Here is a 19,252-nt window from a genome sequence, read left to right as displayed (position 1 = left end):
GTGACCAAAAAATATTTTATAGCAAGTCTTATGTAAATTTTTATAAAATAATAAATTATATTTTAAAATATATATAAAAAAATTATTTTTTATTAATGAAATTATTTATTTTATAAAAAAATTATACAAAATTTATTTATTTTAAATTTATACCTAACATTGGTCTTTATGTATCTGTATGAAAATATCTAGTCACCATATCAGCCCTATTAATATCAGAATTTAGGATGTAAAAGTATAGTGAAGTTAAAAAGAATAGGAAGTAGTCAATTCTTGTTGATTCAATTATTATCAAATACTTTTTGTGAATTTTCTGAGATGACGTTGGAATCTCACGAATAGTAATAAAATAATTTATAAATAGTAATAAAATAGTTTAAATTAATATTTTATAAAATTTTAAAAAAAAGTTTGAATAAATAATATTATAAAGTTAAAATATTATTAAAATATAATTTTTTAATATAATTTTTATTTAAAAATTTGAAAAAATTGAATTATTTTTTATTTTTATTTAAAAGTTTGAAAAAATTACAATAATTAGTTTGAAAATATTGTAATGATTAGTTTGAAATTTTTTGTATTTAAATAATGTTTATGACTGAGATTAGATGATATGAGATGAAAATTTTGAGATAAAAAACTTTTTTCAAACAAGTCCATTTGAAGTTATCTCTAACTTATATTTTATATTCATGAACAATTTGTTTATTCTAATATGAAACGGCTCGTGAGTTAATGATTATACGAGATTTGTATATTTGAAACTTATATATATCATTAATCTTATATAGTATATATCCATATATTAATGATTATATTAAGGATTCAAGCAACGATTATCGTATTAGGAACATGATTACCTTTAATCATTTTAAATAAGGTTAATTGAAAACTTAGTACCTGTGATTTTACGTTTTACAAATCAAAACCTAGGTTTTTTAACTTTGGCAAAATTAATATCTGGACTAGAAGGTTAGCTGATGTGATTTGATCCAAGGAAAAAATCCAATCAGCCACCAACTCGGAACTTTAGAAAATTTACAATTAGGTACCTCCACTAGTCTCTCGTTAGAAAATTAGACCTGGTTATAATTAGAATAATAAAAATTAACAAATGCTATTGATGTTTTTGGGAGTATTGAAGGTGGCTGCAGTATAGGGTTTTATTTGAAAATTCGAAACTAATAATTTGGGAAAAAAAAATAAGTACCACATTTTTAATATATATAATTATCTGTTAGAATTTTTTATTTTATTTTAATATATAATTAAAAAAATATATTTCGAATTTCATAAAATATAATATAATAAATAGGTCATAATTAGAATAATTTTATTTAACAAAGAAATGCGATTATATTTGAGAATATTGAAATAATTAGTGCCAACTACAAAAAAATATATTTCGGAAAAGTCAAAATATTTATGGGTTTTTAAATTAATAATAGATATTACTTATTTTTAATATATTTATAATATTTTCCACCCAACAATTAAAAATACTTTTCAATAATTGGTGAGACCCACCACTTTATCAAATTTTCAAAAAGTTAAAACTATCTTATATCATCTCATATCACTGTCTAAACATATATTTTTTTACAAACCATCTTATTTCATCTTAATTAAAAAATCTCACTATTATTTAAAATATTTTATTTTATCTCATCTTAACTGAATAACCAAACTAGACCGAAATGACACATGTCTGTATTTGATTGGCTCTCACAAATGTCAGTCGAATTGATAGAAATATCTAATTGAGAGTTTTTTAAAATTCAATTATCAATTTTGTATGTAAAAGTTGAAAACCTAGGTCTCGATGTACACACACATAAAAATATAGGTACTAATTTTGCAATTAAACCTTTTAAATATTAAAAATAAGTTCATTAGAGACTTAAAAACGATACTATAAAATTAATAAACAATTTTAGTCGAGTTTTATATGAGTCGTATCAGTTAATAACTACCCATAATTCTAAATTAATGAACGACTAATCTAGTACTAAACAATTCAAGTCAAACTCAAGTTTGATTGAACTAATCTTGAACAGCTTGTCGAGCATTTAATTAAAAGTAAGATGATTTTATAAATATATTCCTTATTTAACATATTGTTGTACAATGTATTGTACAATGTGTTCCTTATTAGAAGTATCATATCATCTGTATTCTAAAATATTAAAGTATAAACGAATGTTTTTTACAAATACATTATATCTTTTTTTTTCTCTTTTGATTGGGAGAGGAGGTTTCGAACTCCAGACTTCTATTTTGTAAGCTGTGGTTATGCCAATTAGGCCACACCGTGTGTGCATAGATACATTATATCTTAAGCAAGTATTATTGTTGTTATTTTCACAATTACTATAATTTGGTACTATGATCACGATTTTCTTTAATCATTCCCAGCTTTTAATTGAAGTTATTCTTGAGTATTTCTAACGTTAAGCCTAGGTATAAATACCATCTTCCCATTCATACTCAAAGTAAAGATTTTCCAGTTGAGTGCAATTATATTTGATTGCCTTCCAAAATACGTTTTGTGATTGCCATATCATATCATATGCATTGGAATTCATTATAACAAATAAATTAATCAATTGCATTGCTGGGAAAAGCAACTTCATGAGAAGGAGAGTAGAATTAGATATATGCAGTTATTTTGTTTGTAAATTAGATTTATTTATTTTATTATTCACATTATATAATTTGATCTGTACCATTTAAATTTTTTTATAAATAAAATTTTGTAATTTTAATAATCTGGAAGATGTATCGTTCACACCAACTTACATATATTCTTTTTCATTGTTTATATTCATTTTATACTATTTTGGGGCCTAGTATCTTCAATAGTAGCCTACAGATGGTTGAGGATAAGAATATGAACTTGCAATTACTAAAGCAAAAAGTCCAATCTCACCAATTTCACCTAATAATCTAATATATAGATTATGAAAATAATTAATTTATATACAATCTTTAAATGAAGATCATTTATATAAATCTATACAGTTATGTTTAAATAAATTTTAAAATTATAATAATATTCTTTTTAAAATGATTTTTTTTTTCTTTTATCTTCATTCATCCGTGAGAGTAGAGACCATGTAATCTCCACTCAAAACTACAAATAAAATTTCTTTTATAAAAATTCTATCTACTATTCTCTTAATTATCTTAAACTTAACATCATTTTATTTAGTAGTCAATGATTGAATAATAAATGATAAATAAAAAATAATTTTGCAATTATTTAATGACAGAACGACGAAAGGATAATGACAAAAATATGGTATATAATATTTTTCTAAATTTGAAGTGTTCTTAAAACACCGTACTCCCCGTTCGAGTCTTCGACGGTGAAAAAACAGCCATAGATTCCTGACTAATCTTTGCAATTTGACAGCTCTCTCATTAGGCTATAGACATCCCATATTCTATAGAGATTCTAGCCACACTTATTTGTATAAATTTTAAATAAATAAATTTTACATAATTTTTTTTAAAATAATAGACTCCATCTAAAAAGTATAAAAATATCTATTATTTTTTAATTAGATCTATTTATTTTTTTTATAAAAAGTTTATATGAGACTTGTCTATTTAAAATTTATACTTAACATTATTCGATGAGCAATGCTACGTACAATCTTTAAATATGGACTGCATTATAAGCCTAGTTAATTTTATCTTTAAATTTTTTAAAAATTACAATAATATTCTTATTAAAATAATAATTTTTTCTATTTAATGAAGGATATACAGTCTTTATTTAAAGATTACAAATAAAATTTCTCTTACTCGATTATGTTTAATTACTTGTCTACTTTTCACAAAACATGCTTCAACCAAATAGGCAAGCCTATGATTCCTAGGCGTGAGATTTTACTTGTCTTCCCAAATTAACATTTCTCATGCTTTGTTTAACCTCAAGTCTAAAATGTGTGGCTATTCTTTATAAAAGCATGTATATAAAGTTGAAGGCACAAAAGAACATTGAAAAGGAAAATATATAGAAAAGAATATTGGAATCCAAAGTGAAAATACATGAAAATCATTTAAGGTTAATGATTTACATGAAAAATAGTTGGAGATATTTTATTCTGTAGATCACTTCATTTAGTAAAAAACAAAAATTTAAGGTCTCAATTATATCATTATATGCTTAATGTGACAAGAAAATATCTAGATTTTGCATGAAACTTAATAAACTAACTTATATATTAGACTGAAAGATGATATTCTAAAAGATCACTTGATAGTTTTTATGAAGAAAATAAATTCTAAATATTTCATTACAAAAATAATAATGAATTAATATTATTCTATGAAATATTATGGTTAGAAAATTGAAACATATATTAAATTATGTTTTTTAGAATTTTATTTCTATGTATATGTAACAAATTAGTGAGATTTAATTTTATGTATAATTATATTTTTATAATTTTTAATTTCTTTTTATTTTATAAAAGTTGACCCCTTCATAGTGCCGCCGCTGTTTAATTTGGAGTCTTATGTTGCACGTGAGGACTGGTCTTCTTGTTCTTTTCTACCTAATCCACGCAAGCCATCTCCGTCTGCCACTATGCCTCTTCTTCGTAGATTTGCTTGGTATAGCAAATTGAGAATGAGAAATACTTGGTTTACAAAGAAGTATGTGAATTTATAAACTAATATTATTTGATACGAGAGGTTATATTGTAAAACTTTTTTTTTTTTTATAAAATAGATTTAACGTTTCACATTAAATTACGTCAATTTATAAATTTATTTTCATAAATTCTCAATATAAACTTAACACTTCGCTTTAAAAATAGGTTAAAGTTGGATGCATAATACAATTTTGAGCACTTTTACTTATAATTTTACTTACAAGATTTATTTTGTTAGTTTTTTTTGAATTTTAAATTTTATAATTTTCAGCATATCAATAACTGACACGTAGAAAAATAAATTTTTTATAAAATTTTCTTTAAGTACATTTTGCATTTTTCTACAATTTTTCCAAAGTTTTATTACAGAGCTAGACTCTTTCCTCATCTAAAGATTTATCACAGACCCATGCACATGCTAAACCAGTTTGTGGCCTAGCTAAAGTAATGCCGTCAAGGCAAGTTCAGAAGAAGATCATCAGAGTTTAAAAGTAAAATTACCAAATCCATGGTGGTTCGGCTGTCTCACTCTTCCTGTTCATCATTACCAAGATGATCAGCCTCTGTCCCATCTCTGCATAACATATCTATGTTAACAAATTGATTACAAAAACTTTGAGTTACGTTTAGACTTTGATATGAGTTGAGTTGAGTTGAGTCAAGTCGTGAATATTAATATTTTGTAAATTTTATTGAGATGAATTTAACTTTTTTAAGTTGAGATGAGTACTTTAATTTTTTAGATTAAAATGTATGAAGTAGATTGAGATGAGTTTAACTTTTTTACGTAAAGTTAAAAAAGTACTGAACTTTATTAATAATTGATTTGAAATGAGTTAAGTTATAACCTAATCATGTCGTGGGTGACTTTCTCCCTTGATGATTATTAACCATACAGCTATTTTTTTTGTTGTTTTTTTTTTTTTTTTGGAACTTTTTCAAAGATTTCTTTGGTGGTAGAATTTTCTTTTAAAAAATGTGTCTCCCTTGGCCAAAGCCAAACTTTTCGGATGAAATATTGTTATAAACTCATATGTGGATGTTCGGTGATTAATCTAATCTTAGTTGGTAGCAATCAATCCAAGCCAAACAAGTAACCATCCCCTCCCAAAAAGGAGGCATTGGAAGGAAAGAAATATAAACATGTAACTATCATTGCTTGATTTGACTTTAGAATCAAATTTTAGCTTAGTAACTCTTCATGCCATTGACATCGTTAATCATTTACTCCCCTTTTACTTTAGCTTAGTAATATTTCATCATGTTTTCGAATCCGACATCCACGATGGCCTATTCTATCGGCTCTAGCCGAAAACATTTCTTTTCTCTTTTGGCATTACTACTGACCTATCAGCAACTTTAATATTAATTATCTCATCACCATGACACAAAAGTTTCCTGGGAAGTGCATCGTCCACTTTCTGTAATTTCTCTTAGGAGAGGTGAATGAAACAAAAAAAAGGAATAGAGTGATACATATTAGCTGTCTCTCACACAGGCAATATGAATTTTTACCAACAGAAGACAAGTTTTATATCTGAAACTTGTATTTCAATCAGTTTTTTCTTCATTTATGGAGAGCTGAATGAGTTTTTCTAAGTGTTGACTATGTAGGAAAGATATTAAGAACAAAACCAAAACAATGAACAATCTCAGGAGTTGAAATATTAAAAAAAAAAAAAAAAAAAAATGCAATGGCGGGTCCCTACATACCATGCCGACAGCATGGCTCAAGCACTCGAAACAAAATGATACCAAGTACTTTGAAATTTATCAGGGACGCAATGATAACTGAGAAGAAGTCAACCCACAATGAGGAAAAAACTCAAGTTCCTAATCTTATCGGTTCTCATGAGTCTGTAATGGCAAATGGCATAGGATTCCCAAGCACTTTTAAACAAACACTCCCACATTTTTTTTTTTTTTTTAAAATTTTCTTTTCAAGTTTTTTTTGTTATGATTTCCTCATGCTTCTACAAAGCCCCATTCACAATAAAGCTTCTACTCTTAGCATGCACCAAAATCATGCGCAAAATGAGCAGACTCACTCTAATCCATGTTTTCTTGGCATGGCTCCTGCTTGCAGCAGCTTCTCAGTACTCTTACTTCGCTATCAGTGTCCATGCTGTAGAATCAGGTAAGCCCCTAACCTGAAACCTCGTTGTCTTGTCCCTGCTCAGCATGTTTCAATGTCACTGATATCTTAACTCCTTGACTTTATTAACACTGATATAGAGAGGAAAAAAAAGGAAGCAGACAGAGTACATTTTGTACTTACAAGCACTAATGTAACTTGCCTTTTCTGTGTTGCTTAACACAGTCCATTTCAGGCTCAGAAAAGGGCAGCAGCCTGGCTCAAGCTCGCACAATGGAGATGCCTTACCCAGTTGGGTAAGTACAAGGAGTACAATTTTCTCCCAAATTCAGTTATTCCTCTCATTTATCTATATGGAGCATGTTAATGCGAATGCCACACATCTGCACTATCTGATCTTATTCCATGATCAAAAACAGGTTGAAGAAAAGAAGATTCACAAGGCTCCATCAGGACCAAACCCTATGGGAAATCACCGCCCGCCATCCAGACGATAAACAGATGGGTGCACTTGTTCTGCTAACATGAATAAAACCATGGGTTGCAGCATATTTCGATAACTAAAAAAGGTCAGATGTATCCATGTAGTTTGCAGAAACTGTTCTTTAATCTTTAGGGTGTTGTGATTGTACAACAGTGGAAATAGTTGGGGGTGTATTCTAAAATGCCTTTCTTACTGAGCGATGACTGTTTGTTTCTCACAGAACCTCCATTAACTGAATCTTCAGTACAATCTTTCAAAATATGATTTGAAATCCAGCCTATAAAGGCATAAAAAGGCAAGAATCCAAGTCATAGACTTGCTTTACACGACAATGTTTTAGGTTTTCATGCATTGCAGAAGAGACGAGAGGGTCCAAGAGGCTTACATTTTTCACCATATTAGCGGATCCCCTGTTTGCAAAACAGGTAAATTTCTACATGCACCCAAAGGGTATTTTGCAGGCTGTAGCAGTTATTTTACCTAAAACAATAAAACACCAGGGCCAACACTAAGGACCTGATATGATCGTCTTCGGGCCAAACACGGAACAAGCAATTTCCATAGAATCACCATAAGTTTTTTCTTTCATTTATTGGTAAAGATTATTCTAATTAAGTTCTACAACATAATAAACCACCATGAGCATCAGCTACAAAAGTTTCTTCACGGGGTCTTCCAAGAATGAGAATTTTCTGTCATGCCGTACAGAGCCTGAAATGCTGTCTCTTCATTTTACAGTATGGCTTTTGGGGCTTCCCATTTTCACAAGGAAACTAATTACTCAAAACAGGGTAACAATCGTGGCCAGACTTGCTTAAAATAACAATGAATGTGGAGATTGATTTATATTTTTCAGATGAATGAACCAACACAAAATTACTGGCCACAATATGTTAACCAAGTTACAATTTGCTGAGATATACAGGACTCAACATAAACTACAGACCTACAGTATAGTCATTTTATACAGCACGCTTCCGCTTTGATCGCTTGCTTCTCCTGGGTCGCGGGTAATTTGGTACCTCTTTGCCACTGGTAGAAGCATATGCTTCTTCTAGAGCCTCCTCACCCTGTCAAAATATTTAAGTTAATTCTAAAATCCAATGGTAAGTAAAACAAATCAGGTAAAAATATTGTTCATAAGATAAAACTAGGCATCCCAAACTCTGATCATTATTCAGTTGGGGGCTGTCAAGATTGATAATGATTCTGTTCCAAATATTTAAGTAATTTGGTTGCTAAATCTCTTTTAATAGAAGTGTCCTCATTTGTTAAGGACTATGTTCAGATATGCATCACTTTGATTTTTCACTAAAGACAATCATCTGTGCCAAAATTAACATCTAATTTCAATTACTCACAACAAACATGTTATAATTTTTGAACATAAGACAAGTGGTCCGCCGTTCGCTTCATTGTCTCTCTAAAAAAAAATGCTGATCAATATGCCATCTTCCAGTTATTGAGTGGTTGGATGGCTAGAAAATAGAACTTCCTTCTTCTGATCTTTGGGCTTCCATTTATGAAATACCTTATGAGGTCATTCTACAGCCAGGGATGCATGCACCCAGACACAAATGCAACACAACTGTAATCCTTAACGGTTTGATGTTAAGCTAAGGTCCAACGATGTCAACATCACAACAATGGCTGAAATGACAAGCTTGAGGTAGTGGAACCACCTACTGTCACCAGAAAGTCAAGACAATCAGCTTATGATCATGCTGCCAGATGGATTCTATTTCAACTCTGCCAAAGATTACCTACTTTCATGTCTCCTGTTGCTCCTTTTACATCATCAGTTTTCAGTCACAGAAATCAGATGTACGGACAAATATAAAAAATAAGTGCTACAGTTGCTGCAAGCACTTTAAATTCGCCATAAACAAGAGAATTCTGAACCTTCCATTCCTTGGTCCCATAAAATGTATTCATTCACCCACTAAAATCAACCTGATGTGTCTAAACACTCAAATAGTAGGCTCTTTTGCTTTCAAGGAGAAAGATATGGTAAGTTAAAAAGGTTGTAGTCATAATATGATATCAAAAGTGCAATGAGGATGGAGGGTTCTCCTCCCATGTGCGTGAGTTTAACAGCCACAGAATATAACGCTCCTTCATTTTTCTTCTTTCTTTATTTGGGTAAAAAATTATTCACAAAAGGAAAACATAATATTATGACACCAAAAATACTCCAACTGAAAGCAGAGTAAAAAACTAAAAGTTGAAATTTTCACCTTGTCCTTAGTCTCTTCATCTGGATCATCCTCAGAATCAGATGTGGAAGCCATATTCTGAACATCTTCCGTAGGTAGGGCCTTGTTCAACTTTTTGTTCTCCTCTTCATCCTTTAACTGTCTAAACCTGTTGGTTCCCATTTTTTTGTCAGTATGACAGCTTTGAAGAAGCTGATGATACTAGTATGCATTCTGCCATGAAAAACTTAACTCTCGCCACGCTGTACCGGCTGAGAAGCTGATCGTTTTGCACGTCCAGCTGTAATAATTCCACTAGCATTCTCAGTTACAACAGGTTTTGCACCACCTAATTTGCGTAACCATACTTGTTGGGCAGTGCTGAGCACATTGTTTGTGAACCTAAAAAACATGATAAAATTTACGAATTAACATACATAGGCATTTGATCTGAATATCTAGTTTTTAATGTCCCAATAAAAGCTTAAGAAGGGGAGAGAAGGAAATATATTAGTCAAATGCCCTAAGATTAAGTTTGTATTTCAAAATATCTGTTGTGATGGTCAGTTCTTGGATGTTAGTCATAATGAGAGTAATCACATAGAATCTGTTGAGCAACATGTCTACAACCCATTTAATGATAAAATAAATCATGAAAGAAACAAGATTCAGACATTTAGACTAGCAGATTATCCAATTGATAATAATAAGAACACAGACACCCTACTGGACAGGGCAGATATTATCATTTTGACCATAAAGGTGATAGCGTAACCCCAAAGTTTTATACTAGTTTAAATTCTTACGGGACAGATGAACTACTCTGCATATATCAAAAGAGTAATATATATACAAGCAGTTATCAACTAAAGCATATGGATGTAGACAATCCTGAGGGGACTGACACGGAGTAATAAACTTGTTAATGAGAAACCAACCAGTAAATCGATAATCCCGATGGGACAGACAAGGAGAAGTAACCAATCATGAGTGGAAGAAACTTGAAAACAAGAAGTGTGTTCTTTTGAGCCGGATCATCACTCTGCGAAAAGAAAGACAATTTAGGGCTTCACAATGCTTAGAAATGAAAGAGTCAGTGAAGATGCTAATTCTTTACCTGGGGAGGTTTCATGAGTTCCATTGAAAAATACTGAGAAGCAACAAGGAGGACAGGTAAAACAAGGTAGGCTGCAGTGTCATACCATCCCAAAGGTGGATGGCCATCCTGCATGAAAAATTATATATTGTAAAAGCCACATCAAAAACATAAAGTAGCGAGAAAAACTTGACCATTCGTGGCCATGTGAGTAGAAAATACAACCAATGAACCGAAGCAGGTATCCCCAACCTGCTAGACATGGATCTAAAGGTTTAGGACATGCTTACAACCCATGACAGGCATCTACCTAACTAAAGACCACAGACAATTAATAAGCAGACAAGTCAAACTTCCATGCAAACTTAGCCTTCCAAACTTCAGAAATGACCTGTATCCCTTCTTTTAGATGCCAAGTATTGGTCAAGACGGACTATAGAGGACATTAAGGATGACTGGGAAGACAGAACAGTGTGAGACACCATACAAAACACATCCTATCCACTGACAAAGATTCTCTCCATCACTTCCTGTTCTCCAAATTGAGAGCTCAAGCTAATATCTCAATGGTCAGTAGAGAACTTAAAAGTTCCATGAAAATGAAGGGGTTTAATTTAATAATTGATGTTGGAAGAAAATTGTTTGCTCCAGAAGCCATATGGAAGAGAAGTGTCATTACCACAAATGGAAAAAGCCAAGAAACGCCAGATCCACTTTGTCGAGCAGCAATTGTAGTTGGGCCAGCCAAAGAGGGAATCCAAAAGAAACCTTCTGTCAACAGTCCCTTCGAATAGAATTTTCACAAACATTAGCAATGAACAACATTTTGTGAAGATATAAAAAAAATTATGTCCAGCAGCATCACTGAACAGATAATGGGATATTAACTTCATAATTACCTCATTAGCCACATTTGAAAGGGCTTGATATAGCCCTATCCAGACTGGTATAGTAGCCAAAGTGGGGAAACAACCTTCGCAGGAAAATGAATAAGATGATGTTAATATGCATTGGCCAATCAGCACCCTAAGGTATCGCATTGAGAAGATGAAATAGATTTGAGAAGGGGAAGATGACAATAGCAATACCTTGAAATAAAAACAGAGACAAAAAGAACTATAAACAGCTCATCGAAAGGTACTGGTAATGGCAATATACGGCTATAGAAAATAGAAGATAGGAAAAATATGTTGTTCGGGAAAAAACAACAGAATTTTGAATTTTTGTTAACCTAAAGAGAGACCAAAAAATGAATCCACTGCTATAACTCACGTCAAAGATTAATGGCCAAGTGAACATATAAATCATAAATGGGATAACTAGCAACGGACTGGATATGACTATTTCATGCAACGTTAAGAGATTATGAAAAGAATACCTGCCAAAGGATTAACCCCTGCTTGCTTATATAGCCTCGATGTCTCAAGTTGTATTCTTTCCTTAAAAGAGAAAAACGGCAGAGTATTAGAAAGAAATATACTTTCTAGTTGGGAGCCCAAAAAAACATTAATAAAATGTAATCTTTTACTCAACTCAACTCAACTCATCTCAATTCATGGTTATAATTTTTTTAAATTCTAATATAAAATATAATAAATATTCAACTTTTTCAAATTTTAAAATAATAACAATATTTTTTCATTTTAATTCAGCTCAACTCAACCTCAACTCAACGTCCAAACGGACTCTCAAACTGAGGGTTTGACGCTATCCCATGTAAACATGAATGTGTCTCACCTGGTTACCAGCATATCTCTGTTGAATGGCTTTAATCTTTGGCTGAAGATTTTGCATAGCTAGCGTTGATTCAACCTACGTATAGTACTAATATTACCCACCTAAAAATGCCACAATCGAGCCCAGCACGTAATATCATCAAGGGCACACTGAATTCACAGCAACAGACTCACCTGTTTCTTTGTCAGAGGAAATGTTGCAAGTTTAACAATAACCGTAAGCAATATAATGGCAAATCCATACGCATACGGCACATGCACAGCGCTAAGACCATCTTTCAATACCTGAAATAATCAAACAAACAATTCAAAACATAATTATCAGTCTCTTGAAAATCATACCATCACAAAATGCAAATCATTTCGCGCACCGTGTCTAGCGAAATTACACAACTAACAACCAACTATTCATATATACTTGCCTTCAGAACGACTTCCATGGCGTCAGAGATGAAACCGAACCAACCGTTATTTTTCTGTACGGCGGCGTCGGCTGAGCTGGAGGCGGCCGGGTCTGCTACGACAACGGCGTCAGCGAGGGTGTAGAGCAGGCCTTCGGCCTTGGTAATTACAGCGGATAAATCAAACGTAGAGGGGAAGGAGTCGATGGGAGGGATGTCATGGAAGCTGAGCTTGACTCTGGTGGTGGAGGGGAGCCTACTACGGTGAGGGAGGACGTGGAGGCCATGGCGAGAGAGGGACGGGAGGGGCTTGACGATGAATGGAGGGGATGAAAAAAGGGTATTCGTCATGGGAGAAGAGAGTGATGCGAGCTCTCAGGTTCTCATGGGAGAGACGAGGGAGAGAGGGGTTGGAGTCTTGGAGATGAGGCCTTTTGCAGTGGAAGGTAGAGACCGATGGTGGTGGACACGATACAATACTTTCGAATTATCCGTATTTTGAGTGTGAGGGGGCAAACCCGTAAAATCCATAATTATTATTATTTTTTGAGCACCGCAAAATTGAATTAAACAAGGGTAAAAAAGGTCAGTATTTTCGTTTTGAGTAAAAGAAATATTATTTGGTTTGTAAAAGAATCTTATGAAATAGATTTTAAATATATTAAATTATAAAATTATTTTTATTACGAAATAATTCAACATATTTAAATTATTTTATTAAGCTATTTTTGTAAAATCTTTTTATAATTTTAATAACAACATTTTTGTGATAAAATGAGAATATTTATTAGTCTTGCTCCTTTGTTTTTTTTTGGAATAAAACCATTCAACTTCATTCATCAAACAGTTATTAGGCTTTCAGCCATTACAAGAGGCAATATACATGGTATACCATTTTCTGACTCTATAATTCCAGTGCACAAAGAAGTTGCTTATTGAGCCAATTGATGAGCCACATTATTTCCTTCTCTCTTGATATGCTTTATATCCCATAATGTATCCACCAGAATGGCTTTTACATCTCTTAGCAAACAACTTAACATACCATGTTGTTCTCTATCATTCATCACTGCATTTACAACTTGCCTCGAGTCCCCTTCAAAGACCACACGTTGTAGCCCCATATTTTTACACCAACATGCTGCTGTAAACAAGCCCCAAGCATATGCAATAACAGGTTGCACACAAAAAGTTATAGGTTGCATTAGTGTTGCCAAAACTTCCCCATCTTAATCCCTTAATACCACTTCCACTCCTATCTTTTGCTCTGCCTTCTTATTGCTACATCCCAATTCATTTTTAACCAGTCAGTTGGTGGAGATCGCCACTATAAACTTGCTTGTGGGTGTTGGATTCTGCTTAAGCTACTCATCTGATTGTGAGCTTGATTGAACTCTTCATGTGCTTATAAACTTTTGTTGAACATAATTGATGGATGTAAAAAGTTTCTTTCAAATATCCATTTATTTCTTTTGATCCATATAGACCTTATTGTTTTTGCAAAGAAGCTTATCTCTTCTGGCCCAATTCTATTAAGCACTTGCATAAATATATTCCCAAACTCCTCATCTATAATTGGAACATTTTGCATTTTCCTATTTCCCAACAACCAAACATCTTGAGCAGAGGGGCATGACCATTATACGTGTCTTGAATTTTCTTATGGCTTAAAACAAATGGGACATAGAGGTTCTGTGACTATTTTCTTCTTGCATAAATTTCGTTTGGTGGGTAGAGCCATCTTTGCATGCACTCCATATGAATACTTTGACGGAATTAGTGGTCTGCATTTTCCATACACACTTCCACAATTCTTTGTTGTTACCTGTGTTTGATGATTCTCCATGCTCAGTTTCTTGTTTCTGTTTTTGCAGGTGGTAAGCACTCCTTACCTAGAAACAACTATCTATTATGCCTTTCCAAGCCAATTTATTTGGAGAACTTGTTTGTGACACAGGTATTTGTAAAATTTCCTCTACCTCAGCTTCCATAAAAGTATATTTTAAGGTTTGAATGTACCACCACCCTCCTTGTCTATCAATTGGATCAGTGACCACTGCATCTTCTTATAGAATTCTCCTTGGTGATTGAACTGTGCTAGGTCCCTCTCTTTTAATCCACTTGTCTTTTCACACTTTAATGCTCTTTCTATCCCCAACTTGCCATATATATATATATATATATATATATATATATATATATATATCTTTCATTAACAATAGGGATTGCTGCACATATACTTTTTCATGCGTATGAAGGTCTTGAATCAGCTTTGGCTTGTAAAATAAATGTACGAGGATAATATATAGCTTTTAAAATTCTAGCTGCCATTGATGTTTCCTTTGTGAGCATCCTCCATACTTGTTTAGCCAATTGTGCTAGGTTGAGTCACTAAGTCTCTAAAACCAAGGCCTCATTCTCTTTTGCTCAAGCTAAGACTCTTCTAGTTTTTCCAGTGTACTTTGACAGTTTTGTCCTAAGAACCCCACCAGAAATTTGACATCATTTGATGGGAACCAAGATGGACTTAGTCTTAAAGATTATTTGCAACTTCCAGATCGGCCAAGAAGATCAAGGAGACAATGCAAGGATTGATGCAATCCACTTGGGACAAGTTTAGCAAGAGCCCAACATTCAAGATGAGGCTTGAAGGATGAAGATCTAATTTTAATTCATTTGATTAACTACGGAAGAGGGCAACGACAAGACTTAAAGGCTTTAAGCTCTTGAAGGATTTCAACTTATTTAATTCATTTAAAGAACTTATGTTATTAGTTTAGAATAATTGAGTTTATAATGGGAAGCACTTAAGGGGGCCTATGCAAGGGCATGTTGGAAAAATTATTATTTTATTGAACTAGGGTTAGGGTTACTGTAGCGAGTTACTGTAGCGCGGCACTGTAGCCGCGGCACTGTTCATCCAGGGGCACTTTTGGAAGATGGAGGTTTATTTTGGCTAGGGTTTCATTAGGTTTTGCTTTAAATACTCTATGTAGCCTCATTCTAATCAGATTATGAAGTTTATGAAATTTGATGAATTTATTCATTTTGAGTTGAGTTTTACTCCTCTTGTTCTTAATTGAACTTTTGAACTTATCAAAGGTAAATCACAACCTTTGTGGCGTTCCTCCTTTGTAATCTGGGTTCTTGAGACGGGTTCGGAATGATGGGACCCAAGATGGACCTAGTCTTAAAGATTATTTGCAACTTCCAGATGGGCCAAGAAGATCAAGGAGACAATGCAAGGATTGATGCAATCCACTTGGGACAAGTTTAGCAAGAGCCCAACATTCAAGATGAGGCTTGAAGGATGAAGATCTAATTTTAATTCATTTGATTAACTACGGAAGAGGGCAACGACAAGACTTAAAGGCTTTAAGCTCTTGAAGGATTTCAACTTATTTAATTCATTTAAAGAACTTATGTTATTAGTTTAGAATAATTGAGTTTATAATGGGAAGCACTTAAGGGGGCCTATGCAAGGGCATGTTGGGAAAATTATTATTTTATTGAACTAGGGTTAGGGTTACTGTAGCGAGTTACTGTAGCTCGGCACTGTAGCCGCGGCACTGTTAATCCAGGGGCACTTTTGGAAGATGGGGGTTTATTTTGGCTAGGGTTTCATTAGGTTTTGCTTTAAATACTCTATGTAGCCTCATTCTAATCAGATTATGAAGTTTTTGAAATTTGATGAATTTATTCATTGTGAGTTGAGTTTTACTCCTCTTGTTCTTAATTGAACTTTTGAACTTATCAAAGGTAAATCACAACCTTTGTGGCGTTCCTCCTTTGTAATCTGGGTTCTTGAGACGGGTTCGGAATGATGGGACCCAAGATGGACCTAGTCTTAAAGATTATTTGCAACTTCCAGATGGGCCAAGAAGATCAAGGAGACAATGCAAGGATTGATGCAATCCACTTGGGACAAGTTTAGCAAGAGCCCAACATTCAAGATGGGGCTTGAAGGATGAAGATCTAGTTTTAATTCATTTGATTAACTACGGAAGATGGCAACGACAAGACTTAAAGGCTTTGAGCTCTTGAAGGGTTTCAACTTATTTAATTCATTTAAAGAACTTATGTTATTAGTTTAGAATAATTGAGTTTATAATGGGAAGCACTTAAGGGGGCCTATGCAAGGGCATGTTGGGAAAATTATTATTTTATTGAACTAGGGTTAGGGTTACTGTAGCGAGTTACTGTAGCTCGGCACTGTAGCAGCGGCACTGTTCATCCAGGGGCACTTTTGGAAGATGGGGGTTTATTTTGACTAGGGTTTCATTAGGTTTTGCTTTAAATACTCTATGTAGCCTCATTCTAATCAGATTATGAAGTTTATGAAATTTGATGAATTTATTCATTGTGAGTTGAGTTTTACTCCTCTTGTTCTTAATTGAACTTTTGAACTTATCAAAAGTAAATCACAACCTTTGTGGCGTTCCTCCTTTGTAATCTGGGTTCTTGACACGGGTTCTTCAACGGGTCTACATTTTAATATAATCTAGGTTCTTGAAACGAGTTCTCATCGGGTCTAGGTTCTCCATCCATTGACTTGATTTTGACTTTCTTGGGGAGTTTTCAAATTGATTGTGAGTTCAAGAGATTCCTTTCCCGCGGGTTCATATCATCATTGAATTGAGCTTGTTACAAATAAGTGTAGGTAATAGAAAGACACTAATGCTATATGTTGGAATTGCTTGAATGACAGCCTTGAGCAATATCTCCTTTCTAGCTTGTGAGAGGAATTTTGTTTTCTAATTTCCAATGCTTTTACTTACCCTTTCGAGTATGCCTTGAAATCTTCTACCTATGAAGGATGACAGACCCAAATATTTCTCCAAGTTGGATGAATCTTTTAAACCAGTCACCTGTTTTATATAGTTTCTTGCTGGTAGTTTAGTATTTTTACTGAAAAACAAAACTGTTTTCTCTATTAAGTTTCTGTCCAGATGCTTGCTCATATCCATTCCTTCATCTTTGCTTGACAAAATAGTAGATTATCATCTACAAGGAACACATGATTCATCTTTACTCTCCCTCTAGCCAAAAGAACCCTTGAAATAATACCTTTCATTTATGCCTTATGAAGTTGTGTAGTTAATGCTTCATCACATATTATAAATAATAAAAAAAAGGGATAGAGGGCATCCTTATCTTAATCCTTGTGAAGGTTTAAACACTTCTTGGGGAACTCCATTGACCAAAACTGAGAATGAAGATGAACTTATACATCTTTAAATCAAATTTGTCCAGCTTTTATCAAATCCCAATTTCAGCATTGTTTTCTTTAAAAATTTTCATTCTATCCTATCATATGCCTTGCTCATATCCAATTGTAATGTCATGTATCCTTTTTGTCCATGCAACTTTGTTCTCATTATGTGAAGTGTTTCAAGCAGCTAAGATGTTGTCAGAAACAAGTCTCCCTAGGACAAAGGCACACTGATTTTGTGAAATCACTACTGGCAAGATCTTCTTTATTCTATTAGCCGACATTTTTGTGATGATCTTGTATAAAATATTACAAAGACTTATTGGTCGATACTCTAACAAATTCTGTGGGTTTGAGTTCTTTGGTATCATCACAAGATATGTAAAATTAATAGCTGCCATGTCTTGGTCAGAATTCAAAAAGGTTAAGATTGCTTGACTTACCTCTTCTTCCACCACTAACCAATATTTTTTTATGAAAACAGGCCCCATACCCATCTAGTCCAGGTGCTTTATATGGACCCATTTGGAATACATCATTCTTGATCTCTTCTTTGCTAAAAAGTAAAAGCAGTTCATCATTCATGGCCTGAGTGACCTTTTTGGGAATTGCATTGAGGAAGCCATCTATGTTGCTTGGCTGAGATGTTGTAAACAGACCTCTATAATAATCAGTGAAGACCTTCCCAATTAAGCTAGGATTAGAATGTTTACCCCATTCTCATCTGTGATATACTTTATGGTATTCCTCTTCCTTTTTTTTTTTTTTTTTGAGTGGCACACAAATGATAGTATCAAGTATTTCAATCCCCTTATTGTAGCCATGTAACTTTTGCTCTTTGTTTTCATGTCAAATGGTCCTTTTCCAACATATCTTCAATTTCCTTTTGCAATTGTTTGACTTGTTGCACAGTTTCTGCTATTTTTGACTGATGCACTTCCTTCAATGTTTCCATTTTCTGTGTCAATTTTCCTTTTGAGTCATATTCCTTTTTGTAGCTCAATTTCTTTAATTCCCTCATGCATCCTGCCAATTTCTGTTGAATTGTTCCTAATCCCTCTATCCGATTCCCATCTTGCAGCCAAGCATTTGAAATAATTTCCTCACAATTAGAGTATGTTGACCATCTGTCCTCGTATCTACATACATACCTATGTTTCATTTTCATCTCTTGCTATATTTGTAATGAGATTAATATAGGACAATGGTCAGATGTTGAAGATGCCAACACTTGAACCTCACCTTTACCAAATTTTGCACGCCAATTAGAAGTTGCTACTGCTCTATCGAGTTTTTCCTTTGTGAAAGAGTGATCAAGTTTGTTATTAGCCCATGTAAACTTGCCTTTTTGAAAACCCACATCATT

General features: G+C 33.1%; 2 protein-coding genes across 2 annotated transcripts; one reads left to right on the top strand and one right to left on the bottom strand.

The window, feature by feature from the left end:
* Positions 1-6,631: 6,631 nt before the first annotated feature.
* LOC109002615 (CLAVATA3/ESR (CLE)-related protein 46-like) lies at positions 6,632-7,444 on the top strand. Its single transcript, XM_018980443.2, has 3 exons — positions 6,632-6,804; positions 6,988-7,058; positions 7,182-7,444. Exons 1-3 carry the CDS (start codon positions 6,693-6,695, stop codon positions 7,257-7,259), a joined length of 261 nt encoding a protein of 86 aa, XP_018835988.2. The 5' UTR covers positions 6,632-6,692; the 3' UTR covers positions 7,260-7,444.
* A 357-nt stretch (positions 7,445-7,801) lies between these two features.
* LOC109002636 (inner membrane protein PPF-1, chloroplastic-like) lies at positions 7,802-13,139 on the bottom strand. Its single transcript, XM_018980477.2, has 11 exons — positions 12,696-13,139; positions 12,448-12,558; positions 12,275-12,349; positions 11,916-11,976; positions 11,437-11,510; positions 11,217-11,321; positions 10,559-10,666; positions 10,380-10,483; positions 9,694-9,843; positions 9,484-9,610; positions 7,802-8,316 (listed from the first exon to the last, which is right to left on the bottom strand). The coding sequence occupies exons 1-11, from the start codon at positions 13,023-13,025 to the stop codon at positions 8,209-8,211; spliced, it is 1,353 nt and encodes a 450-aa protein (XP_018836022.1). The 5' UTR covers positions 13,026-13,139; the 3' UTR covers positions 7,802-8,208.
* Between the last annotated feature and the right edge of the window lie 6,113 nt (positions 13,140-19,252).

Source organism: Juglans regia, chromosome 5, assembly GCF_001411555.2.
Source record: "Juglans regia cultivar Chandler chromosome 5, Walnut 2.0, whole genome shotgun sequence".
NCBI classification, from domain to species: domain Eukaryota; kingdom Viridiplantae; phylum Streptophyta; class Magnoliopsida; order Fagales; family Juglandaceae; genus Juglans; species Juglans regia.
Note: the sequence above shows the minus strand (reverse complement) of the source record. Positions and strands in the feature narration are given on the sequence as shown.

Excerpts from the sequence above, each read along its gene's own strand:
- LOC109002615 (XM_018980443.2), top strand. The coding sequence starts at position 6,693 with ATGCGCAAAATGAGCAGACTCACTCTAATCCATGTTTTCTTGGCATGG. Across the intron at positions 6,805-6,987 it reads TGTCCATGCTGTAGAATCAG|TCCATTTCAGGCTCAGAAAA; the intron begins GTAAGCCCCTAA and ends TGCTTAACACAG. Across the intron at positions 7,059-7,181 it reads GAGATGCCTTACCCAGTTGG|GTTGAAGAAAAGAAGATTCA; the intron begins GTAAGTACAAGG and ends GATCAAAAACAG.
- LOC109002636 (XM_018980477.2), bottom strand. The coding sequence starts at position 13,025 with ATGACGAATACCCTTTTTTCATCCCCTCCATTCATCGTCAAGCCCCTC. Across the intron at positions 12,350-12,447 it reads TTCCTCTGACAAAGAAACAG|GTTGAATCAACGCTAGCTAT; the intron begins GTGAGTCTGTTG and ends TACTATACGTAG. Across the intron at positions 9,844-10,379 it reads TCGGGATTATCGATTTACTG|GTTCACAAACAATGTGCTCA; the intron begins GTTGGTTTCTCA and ends CATGTTTTTTAG.